Source organism: Podarcis liolepis (genome assembly GCF_965112155.1).
Source record: "Podarcis liolepis genome assembly, chromosome: 1".
Lineage (NCBI taxonomy): Eukaryota > Metazoa > Chordata > Lepidosauria > Squamata > Lacertidae > Podarcis > Podarcis liolepis.
Window position 1 is genome coordinate 110,206,195 of NC_139554.1, and position 16,579 is coordinate 110,222,773.

Here is a 16,579-nt window from a genome sequence, read left to right on the forward strand (position 1 = left end):
AAGCCCTGGATACTTTTTTTAAAAACCCCTTCTTATGAAATTACCCACTTACAGAGAGTTAACTTCAGTGATTGATGAGAACCTCAATTAGCAAGAGTTCTAATCATACACGCCAATATTATTTTGAAAAGTAAAACCATTTTTGCATTGGATAAAAGCCCTGGACATTTCACCTTCTTGCTGATTTTAATGCTTAAGCAATCATGCAAAAATTAATCCTCCCGCCCTTCAGCTGACAGCATCTTTGAGAGTGGGAGGATTTAGATTGCATGGGAAGAAAGAGTTTAAGAATCCCTCCCATAAATGTGGTTGTTCACCCACCTTTGCATGCAGGATCTGATGAAATTTGGAGTGTTCCCTCCCCAGTGTTGCATTAAAATAAAAATAGACACCAGACGTTCCCCTTACAGCTTTCCTGCAGAACATATCATTTGTGCCTGATATTACGGTACTTGTTTCCTATTCAAGATTTGCATATTCAGTATTTGCTTAAGAGGTTGTATGGGAAGCAAGACTCCTGGTGTTTGGACTTCCTGTTTTGCAGTGAACCCGGCAAATCGCCCTCTTGGATGCTCCAGCATCCGGGAGGGGTCCCAGGTGGAGATTAATGAGGGGTAAGGGGCATGTCTCCCCTAACCTTTTGAGGGTATCAAAACGGCACAACCCACAGACGTCTGTTAATGCCTTTTCGTGTGTGTGTGAGTGGGGACGGAAATCTCCATCTTCCAGATGAAAAGGCAAGGGCGCTGGGCTCATTGGCTCTGTCCAAGGACAGCCCCAGCAAGCTACCATGGCAAGCTGTGGAATACCCTTGAATTCGGACATAATTGGCAAGTGAAGAGGCACCCCCCCCAAAAAAGATCTTGATTTATGGTGGAGGAGAAAACATTGGGAAGGATTTTTCCGTAACAAATGAAAGGCGCTGATTTATGCTTTTCTTGAACGGTGGAAGGAGGAGAGGCAATACTTTAAGTCATGGTTTTTTCAGGATCTGTGTTATCTACCCTCCCGTAAAGCAATGGAATGCAAAGTTTTTGGGAAGAGTGGACTTTAAAGATACCTCTTCACAATGGATTTGAAGATGGAGAGTAACAATTTTGAGGGATTTTGACCACCCCTTGGAACTTCGTATTATGAAATAAAAATAGTAAAGAAGAAAAGATTGGTAACAACTGGATTGACTGTTAAGCACTCAGAAGAGAATAAACTGTGGAGTTGGATGTAATGGAACTGAGGGTCAGCAGGATGGACTTGCAGGAAGATTAATTAGTTTATGGGGGAGGATGGAGAGGAGATATGGATTTTGTTGAGATTACATCAGCCCACCCACTTGAAGCCTAAAGTTGGAAAGAAGAACAGTGAAAGGGACAGGATGGACCACAGTGTATACCATCTTGACAGCTTCTGAGACTTACAGACAGAAAATAAGAGATATGGATTGCGTTTATTTATTAATGAGCTGGTTGTATGTAAAACTGAAGATTAAATTTGGCGAAATGTGAAGGGTGGGTGACACTGGGAGATTGGCAGTGTTGTGGGGGGGGGGGAGAGGAATGTATATTATACATTTATACCAAAAAACTCTAGGGGTTTTATTTTTACCCTCTGCACGCTGCACCATGAGGCTGAGTTGTTTATTACTAGGGCCACATGTCAGACAGCAATGTTCAAGGCCATGTTAAGGAGGAATGTGTGTATGTTGTCTGGGAGGAAGCAATATCTGTTTTTCTCAGGCAAAGTATTACTCAAGAGGAATCAGAAGGAAATGTTTTAAAATTGATGAACGACTATTAAAGATAGATAGAAGAGGATTTACTCTACTTGACTGTTTTGAGGACAGGTTATAACAATGTATAAAAGCCATAGCAGAAATTGGTAATTGAACAGGTGATGTGTAGAGGTGAAGGGATGAATGTATTTTATAGCTGGTAAAGTTATTTTATTGGGAGCGGCAACGGAGGAAGGAAAATAGTGGGGACATCTGGGGTGGGTGGGAAATCCACTTTTAAATTTGTATTGAATTTGTATTAACCTGGTGACAATTTGTTAAAAAATATGGAATGTCAATAAAAATAATTGGCAAGAAAAGAAGACTCCTGGTGTTTGAAGCACTAGTTGTAGAGAGAGGGTTGGGGGCGGGTTCTGCCTGTTTGTTTTTCCTGGAGTAGATGGTGTCATAATGAAAGCATGATTGTTCAGGTTGTGTTGCTCCGGCATACTACCCCAAGTGTTTAGCAACCCTTTGTCTCCTTTTTTTTGCATTTTATACATTGTCTTCTGCACAGCAGACTTCATCAGTGGGTCCAGTCTGCTGTGTCAAAGGTAATGTGATCCTGAGAATTCCATGGGCTGAGAGTTCTTTGCTTTGATGTGGATTTTTTTTGAGATGCCAATGCCTGTGATCCCACCCATAATCCCCTGAAATAACCACATGGGTATATGTAGCCCTATGAAAATTACAAAATCTTTATCAGATTTGGCTGCTTTGTTTGCTTCCCTTTCTGGCCAACTATGGAAATTGTTAAGTAACTGCAGAAGTTACAACTTGTAATTTAAAATGTCATTTGTGCTGGCAATTCTGGTCCCTAAAGCCGTTTGCAGATAAGCCAGCTGACTTCTTTTTGTTCTTCGCAATTTGCAATATGTAATTTTAAAGCTTTTTCACATTGTTGGTTTCAGAACATTTTGAATCCTGTCCTGAGTCATGCAGAGAGGGCAAAAATAGAAACAAGTACAGGCAGTTTATATCATTTTAGGTGATACAGTGGATCTTAGCCTGCGTGCTTTAAATTCATAATTGAAGGAGAAGATCTTCTTTAATATTACCCTTCCATTGTTTTGAGAAGATAGTTGCCGTCACAGATCTTGTTACATTGACATTATCAGTGATATTAGTGATAATCAGTATTAATATGGGCTTATTTTAAAAGACTGCACTGTTCTTTGGCAATCTCTGCTTAAGTCTGCAGCTGGTGTGAGCCATGTGAACAGGTGGGAACTCACCTGTCTGCCATCCAGGTGGCTGCGGAGCCCAAGCTCCTTAGCCTCAGGAAATGAGCCCTTTCCGACGAAGCATCCACCATTTGGTGAATTTATTTTGTTCATTGCGTTTCCTCCCGTAGGAGTCCAGGACTATCAGTTCTGGATGTAGCAAATCACCAACCAATTAAAACGGTAGAAAACAGCACCAGCAGAGCAAAGGAAGAGAGGAACTGATGACCATTCAGCCTCGGTCACTCTCCCTGAAAGTCCTGGTCAAAAACACATGGTTGTTTGATGTAAAAACAATGGCAATGCGGAGGGAAAATGCAAAAGGGGTACCATCGTGGAGAAACTCTCCCACCACCTACTGGCTGCAGCACAAACAAGCTGCTAGTTCATCTCAAGGTGTTAGTTGTCAGGTATTGGAGAAGTAGCCCTTTAAGTATTTGGGAGGCCCCAAGCCATTCAGGTCTCCAAATAACAAATAACAATAGCAGCACCTTATATCCGGAATTCAGTGTTTTACTAGAGGTGCCATATGATTCCACTTTGCCACCCCAGTTAATAATTGGGTGGTCACATTAAAAGAAATATTTATTTATTCCATTTGTATCCCATTTTTCCTCCAAGGAGCTCAGGGTGGTGTAGTGGTTAAGAGAGGTGGACTCGTAATCTGGGGAACCGGGTTCGCGTCTCCGCTCCTCCACATGCAGCTGCTGGGTGACCTTGGGCTAGTCACACTTCTCTGAAGTCTCTCAGCCCCACTCACCTCACAGAGTGTTTGTTGTGGGGGAGGAAGGGAAAGGAGATAGTTAGCCGCTTTGAGACTCCTTCAGGCAGTGATAAAGCGGAATATCAAATCCAAACTCTTATTCTTCTTCTTCTTCAGGGTGGAGGGAAAACTTCTCCACCTCCTTGCTTTATCCTCACAAGAACCCTGCAAGGTAGGATAACTGCAACTGGCCCAAGGTCACCCCCTGGCCCAGTCTCCACCCCCTGAGTAGAGATTCAGACTCAGGTCTCTCAGGTTCTAGTCCAAGGACTCAGCTATACAGCTGCAAATAAAACGTTTTATGTTCAATATACAATGTGACACTAGGTGGGGATAGTGAGCCTTATGGAAAATTCAGAGTATGTTTTAAAACACTTTATAAAAAAAGCATTTTCAAAATGGTTTTTATGTGTCTAGATTCCACCCAACACTCTAACCCCTACACCATACAGTCATATGAAAATACAGTAGGATTAAGTAATTACCAGTTACAATGGTACCTCGTGTTAAGTACTTAATTCTTTCCGGAGGTCCTTTTTTAACCTGAAACTGTTCTCAACCTGAAGCACCACTTTAGCTAATGGGGCCTCCCGTTGCTGCTGTGCTGCCAGAGCACGATTTCTGTTCTCATCCTGAAGCAAAGTTCTTAACCTGAGGTACTATTTCTGGGTTAGCGGAGTCTGTAACCTGAAGCGTCTGTAACCTGAAGCATATGTAACCCGAGGTACCACTGTACTGCTATATCACTTTCTATCCTAATTTGCAAGACTTGAAGATAATGAAGCTGAAAGCTGTTCATTGAACACAAGGGCTATACACAGCCACTATTACAAGCCTTCGTACGTTAGAGAGACCACACTTAGACAGCAGGCACAGTGGGCTGGATCAAGATTAAGTTCTTTGATAATTTGGCCCCGCCAAAATCAGTGTGCAAAGTTAATCATAAACAACTTAGGTCCCACTGTTACCAGAGTAACTCAAGTCTGACTCCCACTCAGTAAGCCAAGAACTCTGGACATTCTCAAGAAATATTTCTAAAATTCTATTCACTGTGCACTAAACAAGCTTAAGACGGAAAAACTGAAACCAGATATGAAGCTACCTCTACAAACTGAGGGTGGTTTAAGAAATAAAGCTAATTGTGACAATCAAATAATGCCATATAATCTAAGTGTGTCTCCTGGCTAACAGATGCCTTCCAGAACTCCAGTTAGAATTTGTGAACAGAAAAGAACAGTTGGACACTGTCAGTGCAGATACTAATGAAACGCTGAACTAATTTTTTTGCTTGCATCCTAAATTGTAATGACAAGCTCTAATCTGCCCATCATACTTTTCCTTAAGCAGAGAATGCCTTTGAACAACCATATGGTTACCAGCTCTTCAACTGTGGGGATCCAAGTAGTTTATATGCAACTGTAGCAAATAGCAACGAAATTAGTGTTGACACATACTCATTGGACAGCAAGAAAGCTAGGTAGATCAACAGCAGCTGCAACTTCCAGACCATTTTCTAGGGTGACCTTACATACTGAGCTAGATGAACCAACAGGCTGACTCAGTATACAGTCGCTTCCTATGTTTCCATGCAGTAATCCATTCAGTGGTTGTCTGTGCTTATCTGCAGTCTGTTGTCTGTTCAGTTCACATCTTTTGACTCTGAAATGTTTACACTGTTGGACAAAACTGGTCTCCCACTGGTATAAATGCTTCTAGGGTACTTTACAGTCCATTATTAGAGGTTACTTGTCCCCCTGAAACAGTAAGCTTTACTGAGATATTTAGAATCCATTGCTTCGTAACTCTTCATTTTCCCCAGTGCATTTGTGTTTCACCTATTGAGCAGAGTTTGAAATTCGCCAGGCAGTAGGCATATTTTGCACCTGGCTGTCAGTCACTTGCGGTCAAGTGAAGATGCCTGAGCACCAAAATGGCACCTGACATCTTCACCATCTGGAGGTGCAGGCCTGGGGACCCTTGAATCTTGACTGTTTTCACATACTAGCAACACATCCTGTAGAATTCTATCCCATTATTTTTTATCTGGACAATCAGAATGAATTTCAGGAATCAAAAAGTCGTATTGAATAATGTGACTTTCAAGCCGTCTGGTCCAAAAATGGCAACTAGACATTCCGTTTTGCCAACTATAACCCTGGTTTAAGGAGCCTAAGTTATATATCTGGGTTTCTAACATGGCTATTGAGGTAGTCACACTTTAACATAAATGGAAACCATGATTCTTTTGTATGCACTGTATGTATATGACCCATGTATGCAACCTTTGTCTCAGCAATGTACACTTTTACTGAGCCAAACGTAACGACCATGGACATTATTTTGATCAGTTTGCATTTAGCTGGGGGGGGGGGGAACCAACCTGAGTTTAATTTGCTTGGCTTCATCTGGCTCTCAGATACGGTATATATTTAATTGTTTGGCTGTGATGGGTGAATTAAACTTTTGATCAGATTCCAGTTCTGGCCCAAATATTGATTTATAGATGTGTGACACATAAAATACAATTTTTAGGGGGCATTTATATGCTCTCCTATAAGCAGGTTTTCAGGGCAACCTAAGCAAGGTTAACAAGATAAATATATTTTACTTTATTTGCAGGTGGAGATTTACATTTTACCTTTATATATTCACCTATGGAGCCAGACTCTTGAAAAAGGTAAGGCCCATTTGAATAATGAAATTAGTGTTAATGTCCCATTGTGCTTCTTATTATGTGTGTCTGAGAAAGGATCTTCTAGGAGGTGAACCACAGCCTCTTCATATCATGACACAGGATAAGGTGATTTAGAAATACACTGCAGACAATAGCTGGAGAGAATTGTGATATGTGTGTAAGCTGCTGCTCACTCTTATTTATAATGTGGATGAAAAGCTTCTCTTTATGTGCTTCGCTCCATGGGGGGGGGGGGTGTCCAGAGAACGTGGGTGGGAGACCTTTTTAGCACCAGGATGCTCAAATGAAGCATCTCATGAACTGGAGACAGGCTCCCAACTTAGTTTGTCACATGTGACAATCACATTTGCATAGATTTAATAGCTAAGCCACAACTGGCCATCAAAAAAATCAAAAAATCATAAAAAACATTTCCAAACCTTAGAAAACAAGTGTGGGGTTTGGGTGGATTGGCTTGTTTCTGAGCATTCATCACACTACTTTATTTGGGAAGTATGAAAAGCTTACAATATATTGCTCAGTCTGGCATACTTTAAACTTGCCTTCACTGGTCATTCTATGTTAAATGTGCTCTTTTATATGCCACTATGGATCCCTGTATATTCAAAATGAATGGGAGAACCAGCTCTTGTTCGCCCTTTCCCTGTAATCAGGCATCAAGTTGCTCCTTTGGTAGCTTATATGGCGCTGTGTGTGTGTGTGTATAAAATTCAGGAACCATTATTTTCAGGATTGAAAGCAATCTGGGAAAGGATGGCATTTATTTAAAGAGTAGATTTTGTCTTGTTCAGAGGACATAAACAAAACATGAACAGTTTAGCTTTCAGAATTTCTACTTAAGTGCTGCAGATGTTTTTCTATAAGCTTTATTGTTTCTAGATTTCCAGCTTGACATATATAGCAGGCTGAAGATATTAAGATTAATTTCCCCCCACACTGAACGTACTGACTGTAACTTGCCCATATTTCACAGCTGTGGAATTAAACAAGGAGCATGATACACAAACATGATTATGCTGTTATGTTACCACTCTGGATCCCTTGTCAGTATCCCAAGCTATCAGAGATTTTGTGAACAGATGTTGATTCCGAGTAGCATTTGGCAAGATCGCCTGCCCTGTGCAATCTGCTGGATCATTGTTTGACCGAATTAATTGTGACGCTAAGCTTTGCATACTTGTGCATTTGCCCAAAGCACATAGTGCTAAACGCAAAAGGTTTTGTTGTTTACTTTCCTGGCAGCATTCTCATTCTGTTCTGGTAAGGGTTGATCTGTTAATGGAACTTAAGTTTTTCTAAGCTGAAATCAGTGGCTTCACAGCTAAGGATTTAACCAAGAGTAAGCCCCGCTGAACAAAGAACTTTCCTGGAGAGCCAGCATTAACCTGCTACTCCTTATTTAGAATATATATATATAGAGAGAGAGGCAGTTACCCACTTCTGATTATTTAAGTGTGAGCTAGAGTTGCCTAACTGAGCACAGCACAGGTGAAGCAGAAGGAAAAGTTTGTGGTGTCAGTACTATGTCCTTTGCTTTGCTTTCGTGCTGCCCGCCTGACCCTGAAGCAGTTTGACTGGCAGCTACAGCAGCCCAACTGCATACCAAGACCTATATAGGCCAGATCATGAAGAAATGAAGTGCCAGACGAAAACACTGTGGATCTTATCTGTGTTCACCATGTCCTCTCCAGCCCACTGTTTTTCTGATGCTGCTCTTAAATACTCCATTTGGCAGTTATAGTGGATAACCTAGATGGATAATTTTTCTAATTATGCTGGCAAGTCATATTGACGCAACTGAGTTGGATCTCGGGTCATCCAAGAGTGCCCGGAGCGGTACAGCATCCACCTATTTTGTTGCTTGCAATAGGCCTTTGAACATTGTATCAGTTGTAGTACCACACTGTTATCAGTGTGGTATGAAATCATATCAAATCGCATTAAGGCATACCGATCTGAATCTTGCATCTTAATTAACGTGTGAGCTAATCCAGCATCTCTCTCTCTTTGAACAAGGCTTTTAGGTGGAGATCTTTCTCAGTCTGAAATTATAATGTGCATTACTGTCGTGAGTCGATTCTGGAAGTGGGCTACTCTGCCAGCTCTAAGGAGCAAGGAATTTCTGTGTTCAGGTAGCTTAATAGTGCTGTAGATCAGAGGTGAACACAAGACAGGAATTGAAGAGAAGGCGAGGTGCGGGGTGGGGGCAGGGAGAGGTCAGGCAAGGATGACTAGCTGAAGTTGACAAGATAGAAAAGAATCCTTAGAGTTTTCAGTTCTGTTAATTAATTCAGACACTGCAAGAAACATTCGTAAGATCAACTACATGGTGGGATTCTGTGAAACTAAGCACAGTCAGCTGAAGGAGTCCAGTGCATGGATTGGTGCTGTGAGTCCAGGTTTTAGGAAAGTTTCAGAAATCAAGCTTGATACTTTATGCATCTGTTGAATCTTTCAGACAACATAGCTCTGCAAGGATCAGACTGAAAAATCAAAAAGTCAGGCAAAGATCAACCTGTTTGTAATTGTTCATTCCGTAAGAAAACAAACCCTTTTCTACTCAAGCCTTTCCTTATTAATTAATAAAATCTCTATTCTGCCCTTCATCTGAGCATCACAGGGCATTTTACAATGTAAAGACACAAAACTACATCACATAGTAACAAACAAAAACAATACCCCCCCCCCCAAGTTTAAAAGACTACATAGATTGTTTAACTAGCCAAAGGCAGGGGAGAGAAGGGGAATGTTTTTGCCTGGTGCCTAAAGATAGTAATGAAATCTAAACTGTATTTTTACCTCTTGTACCACAAAGAAAAGCAAAAAATATAAAAGCTTCGTCTCTTACACCAAAATTACATCTAAAATTAATTTTAACACATTAGATAAGATATTAGAAGGAAAGAAAAAAAAGGACAGAAGCAAAATTTTTAAGAGTCAGGACAGCGATAAGACAATAAAAAAGGAAGTGAGTTGTCAGGGCTGAAATCTGAATTGAACCCAGAGACCAATCAGTAACCAAGGCAGCTGGGCCAGGATTGGTATTATATGCTAGGATTGCCTTGTTCTACTCAGTAGTCTGGCTCCCACATTGTGTATTAGCTGCAGTTTCTAAACTACCTCCCACATAGAACAGTTCAGTATAACATATTTCATTTATCTAACCTGGAGCTTTCCAAAACATGGACAAGAAGTTAGACTACCCCATCTAGGTACAGCCACAGCTGGGCCATCAGCTGAAGCCAGTGGAAGGCATTCCATACCACTGTGCCTCCAGAAACAGTAGCAGATCCAGAAGTATCCCCAGGCTATTTCTTCAGAGGGAACAAGTAGAACCCTGCCACTCCTATTTAGGGAACCACATACTAAGCGTGCCTTAGCCTTATCTGGATTAAGCTTCATTATAAATAATATAAAGGTCCTTCCTGTAATTTTGAATTTGGGCGTAGTCAAATTAGTATGATAGGTACATGATATGTTCAGCAGATAACTAGAAAAGGTATTTTGCGGCATCTTTGAAGATTGCATGGGCTAATAGATACCTTGGAGGGTCCCTGCCCAGCAAGATAGGATTTTTGTATGACTCATTAGCTACATAAGATAACAGAGTGAACACATGAAGTTGGGACTCACCTCCTGTCATCCCTAGATGGGTGAAACCGTCGCTCCTCCACTGTTGCATGGGCTCACCACTTGTAACTTAGTGGATTTGAGACATCTTTCGGCTTCAAACCTGCCTTCATCTATTCATTTTACAGTGGTGTCATCAAACCTTTTTGCATACATATATGCATTTTTTAAAGCAATTTAATGTCCAAAATTAGTTTCAGCACTTGTACATTTGTACTTTGAGGCAAAGAATACAAGTGCTGCATTTTAGAATCTCTTGGCAATGGTGTCCTTGACACAGGATAAATTCTTAGAAACCCTTTTTTTCTCTTTTTAGTTTCCAGGCACGTTACCATGGTGCCCAAAGAGGCCATTTTGAGAAATTAGCAGGAAGACTTGTTACCATTCTGTGCTTAATGGATGCTTTTTATCTTGGCTCTTTTAATAGTGACGTGTATCCCGCCGAGTTATTCACCTCATTCAGTTGATCACTTGGAGGGTTTCACTGATTGTTGTAAATACATTTTAGAAACTCATGAAAATCAATACAACATAATGAACTCCACACTCTTGCAAAGAATATCTATTGTGCCAGTGGTACAATCAGTCCATAAGTAAGCCTTTGGATGCAGCAGGGGAACTGTTTTGTTAATTGCTTCTGCTGTATTTAGGATTCTGCAGCTTCAAATTCAGAAAATATGCATTTTTCTTTGAAAGAGTGTTTTTTGTTGGGGGGGGCACTAGGGTGGGATGAAGAAAAAAATGAGAACAAAAGCCAAGGTTGCAGGTTTGATCCCCGTATGGGACAGCTGCATATTCTTGCACTGCAAGGGGTTGGACTACATGGTCCCCAGGATCCCTTCCAACCCAATTCTATGATCCTATGACTGAAGTCGGAATTCGAGATTCTGTGGACCACATTAGATGTTTATGAGAAGCTGCAAGAGGGAGTGTGAACAATGCTTCCTTCTTCCACCAATATGAGCCAGATCCAAAAAAAGGGCTACATTTACTATGGTGGGGTGGAGAACCTGTGGCCCTCCAAATGTTCTTGGAGCAAACTCCTGTCGTCAATCACCACTGGATGCACTGCTTGGGGTTGATGGGAGCTGGAGTTGATCAACATCTGGAGGGCCACAAGTTCTCCATCCCTGCCCTTTGGGGATGCACATGTTCAACTGATGCAGGGCAGAATATATATATCCCTGTGATGTGAATATCTCTTCCCTTCAGCTATAATCTGGAGGTGAGAATGAGATGCTCTGGCTTCCATTTGCTGCTTCTAGTGAAAGTCTGAAGTGGCCCTTAATCTTGTCAATTCTAGATTCTGAGCAAGGAGAGATTTCCAATTATTGTAAACCCTTGGAAAATAACTGCCTTCTCCCATAAAGGCTAGCTTTTGTTCCTGAACACTTATGGGGAGGTCTGTAGACTCATGCTTCAAAGGTTGAAGAAGTCTATCTCATGTTGGATTTTTCTGATAGATGCACCAGCTTACTGCTCTTTAAAGTTTTTATCCAAATATATCAGTACTTTATCAGAGGGAGGATAATGATAGCTGAATAAATGTTTGGCAATATTATGAAGAGTTGGAAATAAGATCTGTGACTCCCAAATCCATGCACACATTCAGGTTTTATGCTTGCCATTTGCTTTTGCCAATGTTGCATTCTGTTTGGTTTGCCACACACTGCTTGGAAAAAGAGGTCTAATCCAAGCATGTCTTCTCCGACATTATACCATCCCTGCACATAATTACACCACCACTTGCTTGGTTGTGACACAGAGAAGTACTTCAGAATTTATTGTGATGGACAAAACGCTTCTGCCTAGTAATTCACTTTTCTGTGTTGGGGATTAACTTGAGTTTAGGGCTTTTTAAACATTCAACAGACCAGATAGCTTTGCAGAGAGGAATGTCAGAGTAGCACAATCTCTGATGCTTTTTTCTTTTGCATGACAAAGGGATGTTGCAATGAGTAGTGAATATTCATTTGATTCAGCGGAAGAAGGATCTCATTACCTGCTTGCTTTGTGAGCATCAGGAGAGGGAGGTTACTATCAAGGAGATTGTGGTTTGAGACCAGTTTTGCTAAAGATTTTACTAAGATCCTCCCCCCCCAAAAAAAGTCCTTCTAGTCTGTTGTAAAGTATTTTATCTCTGACTTTCCTTTGGGCTTCTGCATTCTTGTCTCCTGCTAGGATTCCTCAGGCCACACCCCGACAGATTTTTACTCCCCCCCCCCCAGTTGTCAAGTTTCCTCAGTATGACCTGAAAACGTTGGAAACTTCTATCAATGGAAGGGATAAATTATACTTGGCCCTGCTTTAGATAGAAATGGGGGAAGCAGCTCAGTCCAGGACACACCCTCCTTTCATTGACTGGAATCCGTGGTGATCCCAATGTTCATCACTCCCTCTTGTATTGTATGATGATGATTTTGCAGACATCAACAAGCTGTGTTTTAAGAGGCTAGTATTACCCAATTATGCAAAGATGACAAGGAAATGGTGTTTAAGGGAAGAGATTGTTAAAGTCCTTAACTTTGCTGAAGTGCCTTGGTGTAATTTATTTCTTTGAGAAACAAAAGATAATCTTATAAAGTAATTACATTACATTGGGCTGTCATTGCCAAGATGTCACAGAGAAAAATTGGAGGTTAATAGCGTCTAAGTATATTTAGAAGTGGAGAGCAAATTCTGTCTTGAAATGAGGCTGTGTTTCTTCTTATATAATATTCTACACAGAATCTGGCAGAATACTTCTGTTCAATCTGTGGCGCTCCTGTATAGCGTTGCAAAGTATAACCAGTAGAGTCATGCATGCATGTTGGCAAATTGCAGAAACGTGTTAGCAGCCAACAAATTTTAGAAAATAAGAACTCGCCCATTTTAGTAGGGATTTCTATGGATAGTAGCCTCTTTAAGCAGTTCTATGAAATGTTAGATATGTCCAAATGGATCCAGGTACACTTAGAGGATAAATTTGCAGCGGAAATGGAAAGCCAGAAGAAAGATAGCAAGAAACCACTGTAGCCCGAAACACAGTTAAGGATTTCATCACGACACAGAAACCTCTCGGAAAACAGCAGACAAGTGGGCTCTGCAACACTATGCTTGAGAATTTCGTGTTCCTGTTCAGCGTTCAGTCAGCCATTCCCTTTTAAGGATTTTCCATTTTGTTCTTCCTCCATCCCCTGAGTTTCCCATTTTCCTTCACAGGCAGCATTCCATGCTAACTAAGCCTGCTCAGCGGTAGGGAGCTTAGGTGTATATATATATATATATATATATTTGTTCTTCTGGAAATCCTGGGGTTCCTCCCAGACCTTGTATGTGTGGATGGTGTCATTTTGACTATATTGTAATTATTACCTGCCCTTCACCCTAAGGTTCCAGGGCTGGCTAAAACAACATTAATATTAAAATGCTATACTACACAATATTTTAAAACAACAGTTTAAAACAACTTTAAACTACAGTAATAAGGCAGGTCTTAAAATGTACATCTCAGGTGTCAAAAGCCAGTCAAAAGAGATGTAGCTCTTCACCTGGCGGGTGAAGGAAGGAGAGAGAGAATCTGCAGTACTCCCATAGCACATGCACCAAGTGGGCTTTACTTAGCAAGGAAGGTGGAGAGCTTAAAAGGTCCACTCCCCTTCCCCAGGGAGCAATCCAGGACCTCCTAATGACCTGGTTGTGGGTGCAAGGATGCTGCCCACGTCATAGGGACTCCCGGCTGCGTCACACCCCCCAGCTGACCAATCGGGATAGCCGGGGTGTGTGGCCGCTTGCTGTTGAAACTGTGATGCAACCAGGGGGCGACCTCCTTTCGCCTCCTCGCCGGATCTCATGTGAACTTGATTTGGCCTGAGAGATCTCATGAGAGCATCCCAAAACTGATGCACTGTTGATGTCCCCCCCCCCCCCGCAAAGTGGAGAGCTTAAAAGCTCTTTCCACACTGGACAACCCCAAGCAAGGCCTGGCATGAAAATAGGTTTTCAATTCTCCTTCTTGCTGAGGTTCAACTTGTGCAATTTCAACCAGCCTGCCTTCAACCACGGGTGGTTGAAATTGTGCAAGCTAAATCGCAGAAGATGTGACTGTACGTCGCTTTGAGATTCTATAGTATTGTACCTGATTTCTGTTTTGTTCGTTGCTGTGCAGTTCTTTTGGATAGGAAGCATTGATAAGAAATTTCAAAATAAAATGCTTATGCCGCTTTCCGGCACAGTTGTGCCCAAAGCAGCTCACATGTCGAAATGAACCACAGTGAAGATAATTTTTATAAGCACTATATAGCTGCTGCTTACAAAACATAGCTGGTAAATAGATCAGTAGCATTCTCCTAGCAACCACCCCTCCCTCCCATTTTAGCACCAGCGTTTAATTTTCCAGCATCTAGAAAAATGCCAAATAATAAATTAACTTGGAACACACACCATGAAGACACCTGTATTTTTTAAATAATATACACGTTTTACATTATAATGTTACAAACAGAGAATGCATGGTAAGATAACTAAACTGTTCTCTTTTGAACTGTTTCTAATAAACGAGAGCTTTTTGTTGATACAGAGCTTTTTGATAATTGTTTTTCTCTCAGATAATGAACCATGCTTCGTTTCTTTTTAACAAGTACCCCCTACTGTGCACTACATGCAAATATGTGTGACTAAACCCCAGTGGCCCCTCTTTCCCATAAGAAAAAGCAAGTGTTTGTATACATTAAAAAAAGAAAGAAAGAAAATGTATCTCATCATCTGTTCAGGTTTGTAGTTTCTACAAGGGTCGATATACACGATTGGTAATTTAATCCTTTCATTTACAGTCTTGTCCCCCTATATTATTATAAGTTGCTGTTTTATATTTTGATTGATTTATTGTATTTCATAATACATTTTTGTTGTATTAATATGCTGTTTATCACTTGCAGGGACGGGGACATTTAGGCCAAAAAGTGATGTATAATATAACCACTCCTCTGGGTAGAGACATGTTTGGACGGCAACATGGGAAAGAGGAATGCTGAACCCTTTTCCCCTACCAAATCCCCACACACGTATTGTTTGCTACTTCCCCAGTATAAAGTTCAAAATGTGTGTTTACGCTGCCAGATATTCAAAACCATGTGAGAGGGAAAAGTTTATGGGACAGGAGTTGGAATGGAAAAGTAAGCAGGCAAGTAGTGTGTGAAGTTTTTTCTCCACTGGTTCTCCACTCAAAATCACCCCATTTGTGTGTAGTTTTTAGCCAGTCCCCCAGTTTCCAATTATAATCTTGCTCTGAAGAAAAGGATGGCAAAAGTTAACATCAGAGCAGGGTTTCGACTAATTAGGGAGCTGTCCAACACACAAACCTCCTGAAGAAAAATGTGATGGCACAAGGGTGGCATTCGGCATGTGGCAAATGTTTTATTTAAAACAAAACAGAGACCCAGATATTTCTGGTCCAAAGGCACATGGTACTTAAAAACTGCTATGGGGCCAAGGAATATATTCCCCCCCCCCAGGCAGAAGTTGCTCATGTACAAATGTTGTACTAACTTGAACAGCTGTTTCTGTTTCCTCTGGAGGAAAAAATAAAGCTTGAAAATGACTTGCCGAGAAGACTTGTTGAATCCTTCCTTCCTTCCTTCCTTCCTTCCTTCCTTCCTTCCTTCCTTCCTTCCTCCCTTCCTCCCTCCCTCCCTCCCTCCCTCCCTCCCTCCCTCCCTCCCTCCAGTTCAAAAATTCTGAAAAGGGAATCAGTGAAGCCTGACCATCTACACTGTGGTGAATACTTACATGGCTATTCAGCCTCATTGGAAAGGCTCAGAATCCAAACTTTTACTGTCTTTAAACACAGACACATTAGAGAGAGAGAGCCGGTTTGGAACATTATGGCCCTGTATAGGTGTTCCAGGATGTTGTAAAGTGTATGGAAGACACTGTTGTTTTCCCAGGTTTTGGCTGTTTTTCTTGAGCTGTCATATAACTGTTGAATTCTTTTGAAGTACATGACATGGATTTCTAATGGTTTCCCTTCATAATTACAAAACTATAAATACTCACTTCCCTTGTGGGGCTATGTGGCCTCTCACGTGCAGAAATGTGGTGGTGGTGTAGAAACTTCATGTACTTCTGATTTATTACTGGTAGCATCTAAAAAATGTGCTTTGGAAAAGGCAAGTTCAAATGAAGCTCAAATGTTGAGTCCATGTTGAGAAGTGCTTCTCCCTGATTTCGTTATTTTTCTTTTAGCACACTGACCTTACTTTTCTAGTAGTATTTAAATTATAACAGCAGAATGTCTAGAATATAGAACTGTGGACAAATGTGAACAAAGGGGGGCAGGATTTCATCTAAATGCCAAGGTTGCGGTAGAAGAGGGGTGAACACTAAACTTGTGTTTGGAGAAGAGAGGTTGTGATTAAGATATCTATTCCATACCTGTCCCCCTTTTAAACTCTTCTGTGGCCAGTAATAATAATAATTTTATTATTTATACCTGGTCCATCTGGCTGGGTTTCCCCAACCAC

General features: G+C 41.1%; 1 protein-coding gene across 2 annotated transcripts in view; it reads left to right on the plus strand.

Moving 5' to 3' along the window:
* Positions 1-16,579, plus strand: part of CERS6 (ceramide synthase 6) — an 87,582-nt gene that overhangs the window by 40,733 nt on the left and 30,270 nt on the right. For both annotated transcript variants that reach the window (XM_083496958.1, XM_083496957.1), the window contains exon 4: positions 6,374-6,431. In XM_083496958.1, coding sequence (XP_083353084.1) covers positions 6,374-6,431 — 58 coding nt within the window. The remainder of the gene's footprint in view (positions 1-6,373; positions 6,432-16,579) is intronic.